This window comes from Cryptomeria japonica, chromosome 11 (assembly GCF_030272615.1).
Source record: "Cryptomeria japonica chromosome 11, Sugi_1.0, whole genome shotgun sequence".
NCBI classification, from domain to species: domain Eukaryota; kingdom Viridiplantae; phylum Streptophyta; class Pinopsida; order Cupressales; family Cupressaceae; genus Cryptomeria; species Cryptomeria japonica.
The window spans coordinates 68383253-68398879 of record NC_081415.1 but is presented as its reverse complement, the minus strand read 5'-3'; the positions used below and the strand labels follow the sequence as shown (position 1 = coordinate 68398879).

Below are 15627 nucleotides of genomic sequence, written 5' to 3'. Positions count from 1 at the left end.
TACCGTCAAGCTATCAAGGCCAAATGAAATGGCCGACAAGGTGCCCTCCTGAATCTGTCTCAACTTATCCTCGGTCATCAACTATTAAATAGACCATGTAAATAAAAATTAGTACTTAATATTATCTAATTTATAAATATTTAATTAAAATATAACATGAAATGTGAAAACACAAATCTTACCAATACATCATCAATGTATGATGATGGTGCCTCCTCGCCTCTAGCATGTGAGGACTCCCCAGGGTATCCTCTAGTCTATGTAATAACATTTGGTGCATCATGCACCTCATAATCTGCACTGTCCATAGGAGGATCAACTGGCTGTCCAACTGGACCCAAGCATACGTGCCCACACATGACACAACTATGGAGCACGCATATGTGTGGAGCTGAGGATGACATGTCACCGGCACCGGATGCACCACTACCATCAAGAGTAAGCTGAGCTACTGACGCAGCCTGAGAAACCAAAAGGCTACTCAAAGAGTGAATAGTCGATATGGTCCGTGAAGCCGCCTCACAAATGATATCAGGATGCTGAACTGCAGGTGGGGGATCAACAGGAGGGGGGGGGACATATGAGCCCTGGACTACTCTGACTGCCCCAAGTCTATTTTGGGGCATACCTAAACCTACACCCTGGAAAGGTTGGATGTCAAAGTAGTTCACATGTTTGTGTAAAATAAACTCAGCATACAATTTTTTTATGAAATAGAAGGGGATATCAAGATTGTTGTTGGGTGGTTTGTCGAAAACCATCCACCAATGATCCCAAAAGTTTTTCACAATCCCATCATTTTTGTACCATTTGATAGAAAGTTTTATTTTTTTGGGATCTACGGGCTGACCAGTACGGGGATTAACAAACAATGAGGCGATTTCGGCTTTGGATATCTCAAGATCCTTGATATCCTTATACGACAAGCCATCTGCATATTTTTTCTTCATCGAATCTCGCCACAAAAGGGTGGCATCGTGCTCCTCGGTCATGGTTTCCATACTTTTTATGATCGACGTGAGAGGATCAAACAATGGTTTTAGACGAGGGATCCTACGATATACTTCTGCAATCCCCCTCAATTCATTCAAATTTTGTGCAATCAAATCTTGAATTGAGGGGGGGTTTGGCAAATGAGGGTTTGGTTGTTGTAGTTGTGGTTGGTCAGTGTTTTCATTATTATCCCCCATTTTTAACCTAATTGAATGTAAACAATTAAATTTAGTTAACAAATTTAAACAATTAGGTATTTGATTTAAAAAAACCTAGTTTTCATGAAAAAAACAATATTTTCAATGAAAAATCAAATAAACATTAAAAAAATACAAAAAATGAATGAAAATGATTCAAAACGATAAAATTCTTACCTCTAAGTCTATTTTTTACCAATTTTTTGTCAAAACACCAGATATTAGATGGAGCGGATATCGGATTTTGATGAATTCGCGCAGCCCGTGAGTTAAAAATGACTCACGGGATTGTCACTGTCGAAATATAAAAGTCTCAGAAAATCGGATATCCGATTTCTATACTTAAATTATTTTTAAATAACATATATAATATAATAATATATAATAATATATTATTATATTATATAATACGTATTGTATTATATTATATACATTATAATATATAATATAATATTATATTATATTATATTATATTATATTATATTATATATTATATTATATTTTATATATAATATTGTATTATATATATAATACGTATTATATAATATATTATTATATTATATAACACGTATCATATTATATTATATTATATTATAATATAATAATATATTATATTATAATATAATAATATAATATAATATAATAATAATATATTATTATATTATATAATACGTATTATATTATATTATATTATATTATATTATATTATATTATAATATAATATAATATTATATTATAATATAATATTATATTATATTATATTATATTATATTATATTATATTATATTATATAATACAATATTATATTATATTGTATTGTATTATATTGGGTGTATCATTCTTGGTAATAAACAATACAATAAGAATTTATTTATAATTACATAATTATGAATGGTATACGTAATAATACAATATGTATTATATTACATAATATATTATTACATTATATATATTATATAATACGTATTATATAATATATTAATATATTATATTATATTATAATATAATAATATATTATATAATACAATATAATATTGTATTATATTATATATTATATAATATAATATTATATTATATATTATATTATAATATAATAATATATTATATAATACAATATTATATTGTATTATATCAATATTATATTATATTATATATTATATAATATTGTATTATATAATATATTATTACATTATATATATTATATAATATAATAATATATTATATATTATATAATATGTAACATATAATATATTTTTTAAATTAAAATTATAAATAAAAATCGAATATCCGATTTGCATAGGTAATTACCAGGTCAAGTTGTACTGACACCTAGGCCAAGCAAAAAGTCAACACGAATTTTCGCATTTTTAGGTGAGTGAAGAAGACTATTTTTTTTATATTGCCACTTTTTGGCCCCCCTTGATCCTGCACTAACCCAAAACATGAAACTTAGTTTCTAGAATAAAACAAATAACTAAATATAAATATAAATTTAGATATACAATTTGAAAGGTAAAAGTTTAATATAAAAAAGAAAACGTTCAATATTAAATCTAAAATATTAATTTAAAGTTTAACAAAAAAATTTAAAAATATGTTTACGATATATAATTTTAAAAAATAGTTTAAAAATATATATAAAAGTTCAACATAAATTTAGTGTATTAATTTAAAGTTTAACAAAAAAAATTTAAAATATGTTTACAATATATAATTTTAAAAAATAGTTTAAAAATATATATATATATATATATATATATATATATATATATATATATATATATATATATATATAAGTTCAACATAAATTTAGTGTAATATAAATTTTAATTTAATAAATAAATAAAGACTAAAAATATATATAAAAGTTCAACATAAATTTAATTTAATATAAATTTTAATTTAATATAATTAAAATAAGTAAGTTTAATATAATTAAAATAAGTAAATTTAATACAATTAAATTTAGTTTAATATAAGTAAGTTGGAGTTTTAGTTCAAATCTTAACTATATATTTATAAAATTATAATCAACCATAATCAATGTACAAATAATTAATGGAACAAAATGAATTTTTAATATATATATTAAATATAGAGGAAGAAACATTACATAAAAAAGATCACAGTATTAAATTTATTTCCATTGTTTAATAAATAATTGAAATAACGTAGCGCATATACAAAAAACATTTGAAAAAAATTAATTAATAAAAATGAAATAGAATTATAGAAAACATTTTTATATCCATAAGACTCTAAGAGGCAAACTGAAACAAACTGGAATTTGAAAAATTATCATTAATATTTATGCTTTGGAAATTTACAACTTTTACGTCTGAGACTTGAGTCCCTCAAAAACTTAAAAGCCAAAATGAGTGAGCCACTGAGCCTGATAGGTTTCGAGGACATAGGAAAAAAAACTACTAGGGGCCCTGGGGGCAGGGCTAGGGCACAAGTAGTGGATGGTTTACAACTTTGCCCTAAGAATCTGGCCCTCCTTCCATGTAGAATTCTTCAGACAACATAAGTTGAGAGAATTCTTAAAGCCACATGTAGTTTGGAAAGTCGTCCAGAAGCAACCATTTATGGAGGAAGTCCCTGTCAATCCGTGCCCATTTTCTGTGACACGTCAAGTGCTCCGCATTCAAGTTCAGGAGAAACGGTTGCCTGGCCACTGGCACTGTTTGGTCAGGGAGGAGAAGCTTAGATAATTCACTCACCCAAGGGATCCCCACCCCTACTTCTATAAGGACGACAATAGTAATGTCGTCTCCAAGGAAGTCTTCCTTAAAAACCTTCCTCAACAGCATCAACATATCCACCTTGTCTCCTCCGAGGTCCAAAAGAGACACTAAGAACCGAGATGTAATTTCTGTGTTAACACGATATCTATTTTCGTTTCGCAGAAACTCTCTGCCCAACACCATTTGCACAGCCTCATTGGTGAACGACCCAACCTCCTTGCAAACTGATTGGAGGGTTTGGTCCTTAACGGAGCCCAGAAAGGCCCTCTGGTCCTCTACAAAAATACTTCTCAAGCGGATGGGAGTGCCCATCTTGAGAAAATAGATTAACAAATTAAACAACCTAAGCCTATAAACCTAAACCAGAGGAAGAATTTAAATACCATGAGCTCCAACGATTTATCTACCAAATGGCAAAGGCTGATTGAAGATGAAAGAAGCAGAGATCGTATATAAATAAAGCTCTTGATTGTAATAATTACTTCTCTAACCGTATTAATTGCTTTAAATTTTTTAAAATCTTTTGTATCTCTGCAAATCTTTCCTATAAATGCACGAGTGTGAGAAATTGGAAACAGCTATAAACCAATACCAAGTTGGCAAGTACTACAATGGAAGTCGTGGGGACAGAGTGGATTGCAGTAAGTGTATAGATATATATTAAATGACCGAAATTATCGATCATGATTCATGACATTTGATACATGTCTATTGAATCCAATTCCATTCCGACCACTTTCTGGTGAGCTATGTTCTCTTCAGAAAATTAGGCTAAAATAAAACTTCATCCATTGATCTACGATCATCAAACGGTTTAAAATCATTGATGGATTTTAGGTTTGTGTCACCCTTCACGTGTCAAAGAGGCCACGCTTATTGATACATCGTGCAGAGTCCGAACTCAATGTGATGTACTGGTGTGATGTGATGTGATGTGCCTTGTCTATTAATGGCAATGAATTCATGAAATCGCCAATAAATTATATATTTTTCCATAAATAACAAAATATTCGTCAAAACAAATTCAATAATTTTCAAGCGGTGGATAAAAATCGCCAATACATTTAAATAATTTTTCCTTCGGAGTAAAAATTTTCGCCCATACAATTATATATTTGTTCCTTTTAACAAAAATTATTCGCCTCCTACAATATATATTTTCCCCATAGAACAAGGTATAATTCGCCATAAATTTGTGGAATTTTCATACCCTAGAAAAAAATCACCAATACAAAATAATTTTTTGACCTATTTGGAAAAAAAATTTCGCCATCCATATGAAAATAATGTCTGATTTGCCAGGATTTTACATAGTTGCCCGGGGGTTGGTTTCTTAAAGTTATCCCTGTTGGTCACCACATAAACAAAAGGCACAACTTAGCCAAAAAGGATTTTGAACATACTAAGTCAACAATTGATTAGATCACTAGTGCATGGAATAAGCAAAATCTGTGTCATGAAATAGCATGCTACCATGAATAAGACCTTATAGCTTGTTCAACTCAAAAGGACGCAAAACTTGTAGAAGGGTTGAAGAGATAAATGCATGTCATGACTTGAACACTTGATAAGCCTCTTGAAGCATGATAAGATAATCCAATGGGGGCCATTAATCCTTAAATTCAATAACAATCATGTAGGCCCATAGCACTAGGGGATAAAATGTGAAGCTAAAACTCAAGTGTATTTCAAGGCAAGGGCCAACAAGCATTGTGATCAACATTGAGGGCCACACTTATTCAAAGTTAGTAAGTATGGCTTCATTTGCATAAGGAAAGATTTACTTGATGCCTTATCATTATATTCTTTCTCTTTCATATGGTGTGTAGACTATTGTTAAGAAGGTTGAAGTCATCACTTTTGAGCTCAATCTTCCAAATTTTGGTAATCATTTTGTTTACAATGTTAAAAAACATTTTTTGTCCACCTTTAGTAAACATACCAAGTGCAATTAAAATACAAAAAATCAAATTGTCTAACTTATATAACACAATCTTACATTAAAATTCTAACATGGTGGTCCCCAGCTTTTATATTTCATATATCTCAACAATATGATTATTGTGATCCATTTTATTATTCATTAACACATAGAATTTGTATTGACATGTCTCATTTAAAATATTCTTAGGCCCTATATCACATTTATTGATGGCCGATCTCACAAATTAATGTTATTAACTATCATTCATATGAATTCAATTGCTACAACTTTCACTTAATTAAATTTCTTTTTAAATTAATTGAATTCATAAGATCGAATTGATAGAAAAAAAAATGGGCTTGCAAACTAGATGCCCTGGTTGGGTACCTTGGGACTCTGGCCTGCTAAATCCCAATCTTTTGGGCACTCTATACTTCTAATTTATAGTTCATAGCCCAAATTTCCATTTGAGTTTTATTTAAATGAGTAATAAAGCTTACAACCTTTTGAGAGGAAGACTATAACAAGACATATTAAACTACATATAAATATTATATGTATAAAAAATAATCGAGAATGGACGATAATAAGCTTTACAATCAATGAAATATTAAATTTAATATTCAAATTTATAAAATCTGAAAGATTGATTTTTCCTGTGATGTAAACAGATGGAATTAGTCTTCAACTGTACATTCCCTAAAACCAGGGAATTCGTCGATTAATCTACAGATTCCATCCAACTCATCAGTCTCGATGTCTTATAAAATCATCGTGGCGTATCAGTACTCCACGAGTATGGCATGTGAGATCTCCTCTTGAGAAGAAGTGATTTTCACTCACTTCGACCCACTAGAGTGTTCAACTTTTGTATTCCAATGGGTTATAATCACATGAAGAAACTCATGAATAAACCTAGACTTGCCAATCCACCCATATCAAGAGTACAGTGATGCACCCTGTCCACTTACATGTATCAGCTCAACTACACTCTGGATCCATTAAACTCTCAACAACTTCTCAGGGCATGTTATATGGATAAGTTTTCAGCAAGGAACCTGTACATATTTTGAAAGGATAGGAATCTCTTTAAATCCCCTGTAGTTTTTCCCCTGTCAATGATTTTTTAGATGAATTCGGTGACATCATGGCAGTCAACATAAGCACGAAGGATTTTCATGATACGGATGGCAGTTTCAGCTCGTGTTGAGAAACCCAAAAGCAGTTTCAAGCTTCTCACTGTGACTGCAGAGTAAGTTTTAGTTTACCTCTAGTCTACATTATGCAGCACAAAGTTGATATTAGGGACACATCCTGATGACTCCATTATCAACATCTTTAACATTTTATTAATCTCTTCATTTTGAGGATGCAAACTGTCTGCTGCAAGGAATGCATGAATATTATTGGCTACCTCAATTAAACTGCAGCCTGGTCTCTTTTTCAAGCCCCTGCCTTGCATTGTCGTTCTCAACTTATCTACATCATCCCACCTTCCAGCTGCTGCATAAATGTTTGATAATAGAATATAAGAACTATCATTTTTAGGCTCTAAGACGAAAAGGCATTCTGCTGCAAGTTCTCCTAGCTCAATATTGCCATGGATCCTGCAGGCATTAAGCAAGGCCCCCCACACACTTGGACCTGGTTTAAAAGGCATGTTTTTGATAAAGCATTCTGCCTCGACAAGATTTCCACAGCGCCCAAGAAGATCAACCATGCAGGAATAGTGTTCCATGCTCGGTGTGATACAGTATTCTTGAACCATACAATCAAAATACTTCCATCCCTCCTCCAACAAACCTGCATGACTACATGCAGACAAAACACCAACAAAGGTGATGTGGTTTGGCTTTGTGCCTGTCCGTTGCATTTGATGAAATAGTTCAAGAGCATCTTCGACGTGTCCATGCATACCATACCCACAAATCATCGCACTCCATGAGACCACATCTCTCTGCAACATTATATCAAACAATTTTCGTGCGACAACTATGCTCCCACATTTGGCATACATGTCAATCAAGGAATTCCCAATAGGAAGATTCATCTCAAATCCGTTTTGAACTATATAATCATGGAACCACTTCCCTTGATTCAGGAACCCTAAGTGAGCACATGCTGGGAGTAGACTCACCATTGTCACTGAATCAGGTTCAATGTTTCTTTGTTTCATTTGACCAAAAAGCATCAAAGCTTCTTTGGCATGTCCATTCTGAACATATCCAGCAATCATTGCATTCCATGTTACTAAATTTTCTTTTGACATTTTGTCAAAAACCTGACGTGCACTCTCTACAACCCCGCACTTTGCATACATGTCGATCAATGAATTTAATACAAAAATCTCAGAGTCAAACCTATTTAGAATTATATAATAATGAATCCACTTGCCCTGTTGCAAATTGCCTTCACGGGCACATGCCTGAAGCAGACTCACCACAGTGATGGAATCACCTGCTACACCTGCCTGCTGCATTTGATTAAATATTGCTAAAGCCTCATTGGCACGTCCAGTCTCAGCATACCCAGCAATCATAGCATTCCATGAAACCAGATCTCTTTTAGACATGTACTCAAACAACTCACTTGCAAGCTCCAAATTCCCACATTTAGCATACATGACAATAAGGGAATTCTCCACAAAAATGTCCAACTTCAATCCACTTTGGATTATATAATCATGGATTTGCTTCCCTTGCACCAAATCTCCTGAATGGGCACACGCCTGGAGCACGCTGACCATAGTGACAGAATTAGGTGTGACATCAGCTAGTTGCATCTGAGCAAAGAGTTCCAAAGCTTCCTTGTCTTGCCCATTCTGCGCATATGCAGCAATAATTGCACTCCATGAAACCACCGTTCTTGTGGGCATCTTGTCAAACACTTGCCGTGCAATCTCGACCTTCTTGCATTTGGCATACATATCTATCAAGGAGTTCCCTACAAAATCATTGAACTCCAGCCCACCTTGAGTTACATATCCATGGATCTGCCGGCCCTTTTCGAAATTTCCCATATGGGAGCATGCCTGGAGTACACTTACAATAGTAACTGGGTTAGGCTTCATCTCTAACTGTTGCATTTGATCAAAGAGAACCAAGGCTTCACGAGCCTTTCCATTCTGAGCACACCCAGAAATCATTGCATTCCATGTAACAACATCTCTCACAGGCATTCTGTCAAACACTTGGCGTGCAAATTCTATCTCCCCCCACTTCGCATACATATTCACAAGGGAGTTGGCTACAAAAATATTGGCATCAAATCCAATTTTGACTGCATGAACATGAATCTCCCTTCCCTCTTGTAGAGCCCATAAACCCGCACACGCCTTGAGCACTGAACAAAATGTGAAATTGTCTGGCTGTATGCCTCCCTCATACATTTTGCAATAGAGTTTAAGAGCCTCTTTATAAAGTCCACTCCTAGCACACTCTCTAATCATCACATTCCATAAAAACGCATTCGGTTTACACATTCTGCGAACCGCTTGTGGTGCATTTGGTTCAGACATTTTGTCAAACACTTTGCGTGCATCATTCAAACTGCCAAACATTACATATGTAGTCACAAGCTTGGATTGTATGAATATTTCAAGGACTAGTCCAGTGATAATGATGTGGGCATGAAGATTTTTTACAGAATTGATATGTTTGCATGACTGAAACAGAGAATTCCAATTGTTGGCATCTGCATCGAGGTTTTCAATTGATTTTTCTGGGTTGCCATTTTGATTGGAATGTAAAATGTAGTTTTGGCTATCATTGGCACGGGAAACTGCAGTATGATGGCGAATTTGAAACAAATTAAAGAGTTTGTGATTTTCCAATTTGCAGTGTTCAAATGAGCTTACCAGTTTTGCTATTGTCATTATCATGGAAGTAGTCGCCCACCATGTTTGTCCACCTTCAGAGAATTTTACACAAAGATTAAAATTGAAGATTTGACGTAGTTCTAAGTTTAAAAACAACAATAAGAGCGCTTGCATTAGAAATTATGGGACTCATATACCTAAAGATTCATTAGCACTTCTTCACAAGACAAGCTAAAATGAAAACCCAAATTCAAATTTAGTAAACGTTGACTACACAATACAATGATTTTTATTTTTTTAAATATATTTAAGCCTATAGGCTTTTAGTGAGGGAAAGGCCCCGGAATATTGAAAGATATTCTGGCGATGCTGGAATGTCTTGTCGGCGACAGTAACCCTCTGATCCGTGCGTGGCGGCAGCATTTCTTCGGTGCGTGCGTGGTCTCCAGTGCGTGCGGCCTGTTTTCCAAAGGACGCTGCCTTTAATGATGTGTTTAATGATTTTGTCCTCGAGCCTATGCACGAACGCCGACGTTCTTTATGCGTCTTTCGAACCCTGAAATGTAGTTTGTTTTGTTGTTGTCGCTGTACAATTTCCGATCTGCAAATGTTCGCATAGATTGTTGGGTTTTGTCTGAATGTTTGGCTCTGCAATTTCCCCTCTGGAAAATGTTCACATAGATTGTTGGGTTTGCTTTGAATATCGTTCTACAGATGTTTGCATAGATTGTTCGGTAATGTTCTCGTTTTGACTGTTTTGTGACTATTTTACTGGCCTTGCTTCTGAGGTTAATACCGTTAATGGTTTGAAGTTGGAAGGTAAGCTTCTATTTTTTACAAATGTGCATTTCGGTCTACAAATGTTTCTCTGCAAATCTTGCAATAGATTCTTGGGTTTTACTGTTTTGCTGGTTACGTTTGCTTCACGTTCTGAGTATTTTGGTGGGCTTCCTTCTGAGTTTGACACCGTTAATGGTTTAAAGTTGCAACTTTTGTTGATTTCTTGGTTCTGTGTGATTGCAGGGTTGCTCCTTTCTTTGTGTTGTTTTATTGTTTGTGGGCGTGACTCCTTGGAGTTTGCAAGCAATTTTCCAAGTGGTTATGTGAGTTTGAAGCCGTGAAAGCTTTGAATTAGCAAGGTAGTCTTTGCTATTATTTTTCCCTTCTGTGTGCTTGCAGGATTGTCGGTTTGTTTCTTTATGTTATTTAACTGTATGTGGTCGTCACTATTGAAATTGCAAAGTACTTTCCCCTTTTATTTAGATTCTTTATAATGTTCGCATAGATTGTTGGGTTTTGTCTGAATGGTTGGCTCTGCAATTTTCGGTTTGGAAATGTTCACATAGATTGTTGGGTTTGCTTCGAATACCGGTCTGCAGATGTTCGGATAGATTGTTGGGTAATGTTCTCATTTTGACTATTTTGTGAGTATTTTAGTGGGCTTGCTTCTGAGGTTGACACCGTTAATGGTTTGAAGTTGGAAGGTAAGCTTCTGTTTTTTGTAAATGTCCATTTCGCTCTGCAAATATTCGGTCTGCAATTTTCGCTCTACAAGTGTTGTAATAGATTGTTGGGTTTTGTTCTCCTTTTCACTATTTTGGTGGTTGCGTATGCTTTGCGTTCTGAGTATTTTAGTGGGCTTCCTTCTGAGGTTGACACCGTTAATGGTTTAATGTTGCAGGTTTTGTTGATTTCTTGGTTCTGTGTGCTTGCAGGGTTGCTCCTTTGTTTGTGTTGCTTGACTGTTTGTGGGTGTCACTCCTTCGAGTTTGCAAGCAATTTTCCAGGTTGTTCTATCATTTGCAAGTTATGAAAGCTTTGAATTAGCAAGGTAGTTTTTGGTATTATTTTTCCCTTCTGTGTGATTGCAAAATTGTCGGTTTGTTTATGTTTTTTAGATGTTTGTGGGCCTGCCTACTTGCACTTTCAAAGCCATTTTTAGGACTGGTTTAATACTTTGATGTGCTTGCAGGGTTGTTTGTTTGTTTATGTTATTTAACTATTTGTGGCCTTGAATATTGAAATTGCAAGCTAATTCCCCGTTTTATTTACATTCTTTATGGACCCTTTGAACCATAAATTCTAATTGGTTTTATTTTTGTGGGCAATGTTTCGGTCTGCAAATATTCGCATAAGGTTGCATATAGTTGTTGGTCCTGAATCGTTTGAATTGTTAAGGTAAGCACTGATTTTATTAAATTCTTTTTCAGTTTTTTAATGTTTTTTTATTATAATCTGCTTATTTCCTCCTTGTGTCTGCATGCAGGGCTGTTACTTTCTCTATGTTATTTAACTGTTTGTGGTCGTGACTAAGTCCAATTTCGTAGGCAATCTCACATTGCTTTCGATATGGTTGTTGTGTTAGGTTTTGTTGTCACTCTGAGTGAATGGTCTGAATTTGCATGGTCAGATCTGCTTTTAGTTTGATTCTCTTTTCCTTGCATATAGCATTTTTCTAAAAGCTGCTTATTTCCCGCTTCTGTTGTCACTCTGGCTTAATGTTTTGAATTTGCAAGGTAAGTTCTATAGATTATTTTTTATTTTGTAATGTCTTTTTGTATAGTCTAGTTATTTCTTGGTTTCGTGTAGTGGCATTTGACTTCGGTTTTTCTATTTACAGATATTGATTGGTTTAACTTTTTTACTTTGTTTTGATCTTTTTGTCTCTGATGATGTGCACCAATGTCGGATGTTTTATTGGGCTTGTTTCTGAGCTAGTCAGCGTTAATGGTTTTGCATTTCCAAGTACTTGTTTGTTTTGTTTTTAAACTTTTCAAAATTTGTAATGCGTTGTTTCATACCGTCCTGATATTTTGGTATGTTGTCCTTGCAGGATTGTTACTTTGGTTATGTCATTTAAATCTTTGTGGACATGATTACTTTCAGTCTCCATCGTCTCTGTTCACTTTGAGAGGTATTTAGCTTTTCTGCATTCTATTAGAAATGAAATTCTAGCTTATATTAGAAGTGTTTTAGCTTGCTATTTAGAACCCTAAAATCTAATTTGTTTTGATGTTGTCAAGATTGTTTTGTTGTGGTTATCTCGATGAATGTCACATTCTTTATGTGGATACTCTATGTTGTAGTGTGAAAGTAGTCACATCCACAAATAGTTAAATAACATAAACAAAGTAGCAACCCTACAAGTACTTTGATTATGTTGTTAAAGTATTTGTCTTGTTTTAATACCTTAAAGAATATTTTGCTGTGGCCATCTCCATGTATGTGCTCTGTTTCTCAAACAACGATGTGTTTAATGATTTTATTCCCAAGGTTGTGCATGATTGTCAATGTTCTTTATGTCTGCAAAGATTGCAAAATTCTTACAGTATTAATATATGTATATAAATCTATATGTATACGTACAGACATGTACGTATATATATACATGTGTATATACAGTTTTATTAAATCTCTGTTCGAATAGGCTCATTGTAAACTGTCTAAGAATTGTTGATAGAAGACTACACTATAGTCTGAATGTAGTCACGTCCACAAACAGTTAAAAAACATAAACAAAGTCTATATATTTTTTTTTCAGAACACTTTCAAGTACTCATATCTGTATATGTGCATACACATATGTACATATATGTACATGCATGTATGTGTATGCATGTATACATGTATATGAATACACACATGTAGGCATATATATATATGCATGTATGTACATATAGCCATGTGCGTATGTATATATACATAGGGTGAAATATAGCTTACAACAATAAAACACATTACATTTTATGGTTGCACCCACTGGAACTTAAATTGCAAATTCATAACATGCAGCCCGTGAAACTCACAAAACAACCTGAAAATAGCCTTCGAAAGTGCAAGTAGGCATGTCCACAAATAATTAAACAACAGATAGAACAACCTTGAAAATCCTTAGCTTGCAATTTCAAACCATTAATGGTGTCAAGCTCACAAGGAAGCCCAGTAAAATAGTCACAGCGAGAACCAAATGTAACCACCAAAATAATCAGAACGAGAACAAAACCCAACAATCTATGCGAACATTTCAAGTACTATATCAATCCACATATGTACGCATATATATATGCATGTATGTACACATACCATCTGCGTATGTATAAATACATAGGGTACTCTATGTTGCAGTCTGAAAATACTAACCTTCACAATTAGCTTAATAAAATAAACAAAGTAGCAAGCCTACAAGTACTTTAGTTATGTCATTTTTTATAACACATTCAAGTACTGATATATATATAAAACCCAACAATCTATGCGAACATTTCAAGTACTAATATATGTATATGTCCATACACATATGCACATATATATACATGCATGTATGTGTAGGCATGTATACATGTATATCAATACACATATGTACGTATATATATATAGCCATCTGCGTATGTATATATACATACGGTACTCTATGTTGCACTCTAAAAGTAGTCACAGCCACAAATAGTTAAATAACATAAACAAAGTAGCAATCCTGCAAGCATAAAGGAATTTTTACAGTCTGAATACTTCTATATATATATATATATATATATATATATACATATATATATATATATATATATATATATATATATATATATGTATATATATATATATGTATATGTATATGTATATATATATATGTATATATGTATATGTATATATGTATATATATATGTATATATGTATATATATATATGTATATGTATATATATATGTATATATATATATATATACAAATGCAATTATATATATACATGTTCAGATATATAAACATGATGTACATATATATATCAATTTATCTTACTGAATAAAAACCTTTGTGTGCACATAGCGGTAGATACAAACCTAAATAACATAAACAAAGAAAGCACCCTGCAACATAAGCAAAAGAAACCTTAACTGAACCTCTTTATACAAACCCATGTGAAAAGTTAACAGACTGAAATAAAGCTTAGAACAATAAAACATATTACATTTGATGGTTGCAACCGATGGATCTTAAATAGCAAATTCATAGCATGCAGACCGTGCAACTCACAAAACAACCTGAAAAATGCCTTGCAAACTGCAAGTACGCATGTCCACAAACAATTAAAGAACATTACAATAAAACAGGCACAATACGCTGTGAAAGTCACAAACCAACCCTAAAAAAGAACATAAATAAACCGACAATTTTGCAAGCACATAGAAGGGAAAAATAATACCAAAAACTACCTTGCTAATTCAAATCTTTCACCACTTAAAACTAACACAACAACTTGCAAAATTGCTTGCAAACTCAAAGGAGCAACGCCCACAAACAGTCAAGCAACACAAACAAAGGAGCAACCCTGCAAGCACACGGAACCAAGAAATCAACAAAACCTGCAACTTTAAACCATTAACGGTGTGAACCTCACAAGGAAACCCACCAAAATACTCAGAACATGAAGCAAACGTAACCACCAAAATAGTCAAATCGAGAACAAAACCCACCAATCTATTGCAACACTTGTAGAGTGAAAATTGCAGACCAAATATTCGCAGACCGAAATGCACATTTCCAAAAAATAGAAGCTTACCTACCAACTTCAAACCATTAATGGTGTTAACCTCAAAAGCAAGCCCACTAAAATACTCACAAAATAGTCAAAACGAGAACATTACCCATCTATCTAGCTGAACATCTGCAGACCACTATTCGAAACATTTCCAGAGCGAAAAATTGCAGAGCCAAACATTCGGACAAAACGCAACAATCTCATAGGTTCGAACTCACAGAACAACCTGGAAAATTGCAAAATAATCAGAACAAGAACAAACCCAACAATCTATGCGAACATTTCAAAAGCGAAAATTGTAGAGCGAAATATTGGCAACAACAATAAAACAAATTCCATTTTAAGGTTGCAGGCAGCCATAAATAATGTCAACATTCATACACAGCCTCGAGGACAAAATCATTAAAGACATCATTAAAGA

General features: G+C 33.3%; 1 protein-coding gene across 1 annotated transcript; it reads right to left on the bottom strand.

The window, feature by feature from the left end:
• Positions 1–6446: 6446 nt before the first annotated feature.
• Positions 6447–9874, bottom strand: LOC131046643 (putative pentatricopeptide repeat-containing protein At3g01580). The gene has a single exon (XM_057980427.2). It carries the CDS (start codon positions 9850–9852, stop codon positions 7132–7134), a length of 2721 nt encoding a protein of 906 aa, XP_057836410.2. The 5' UTR covers positions 9853–9874; the 3' UTR covers positions 6447–7131.
• Between the last annotated feature and the right edge of the window lie 5753 nt (positions 9875–15627).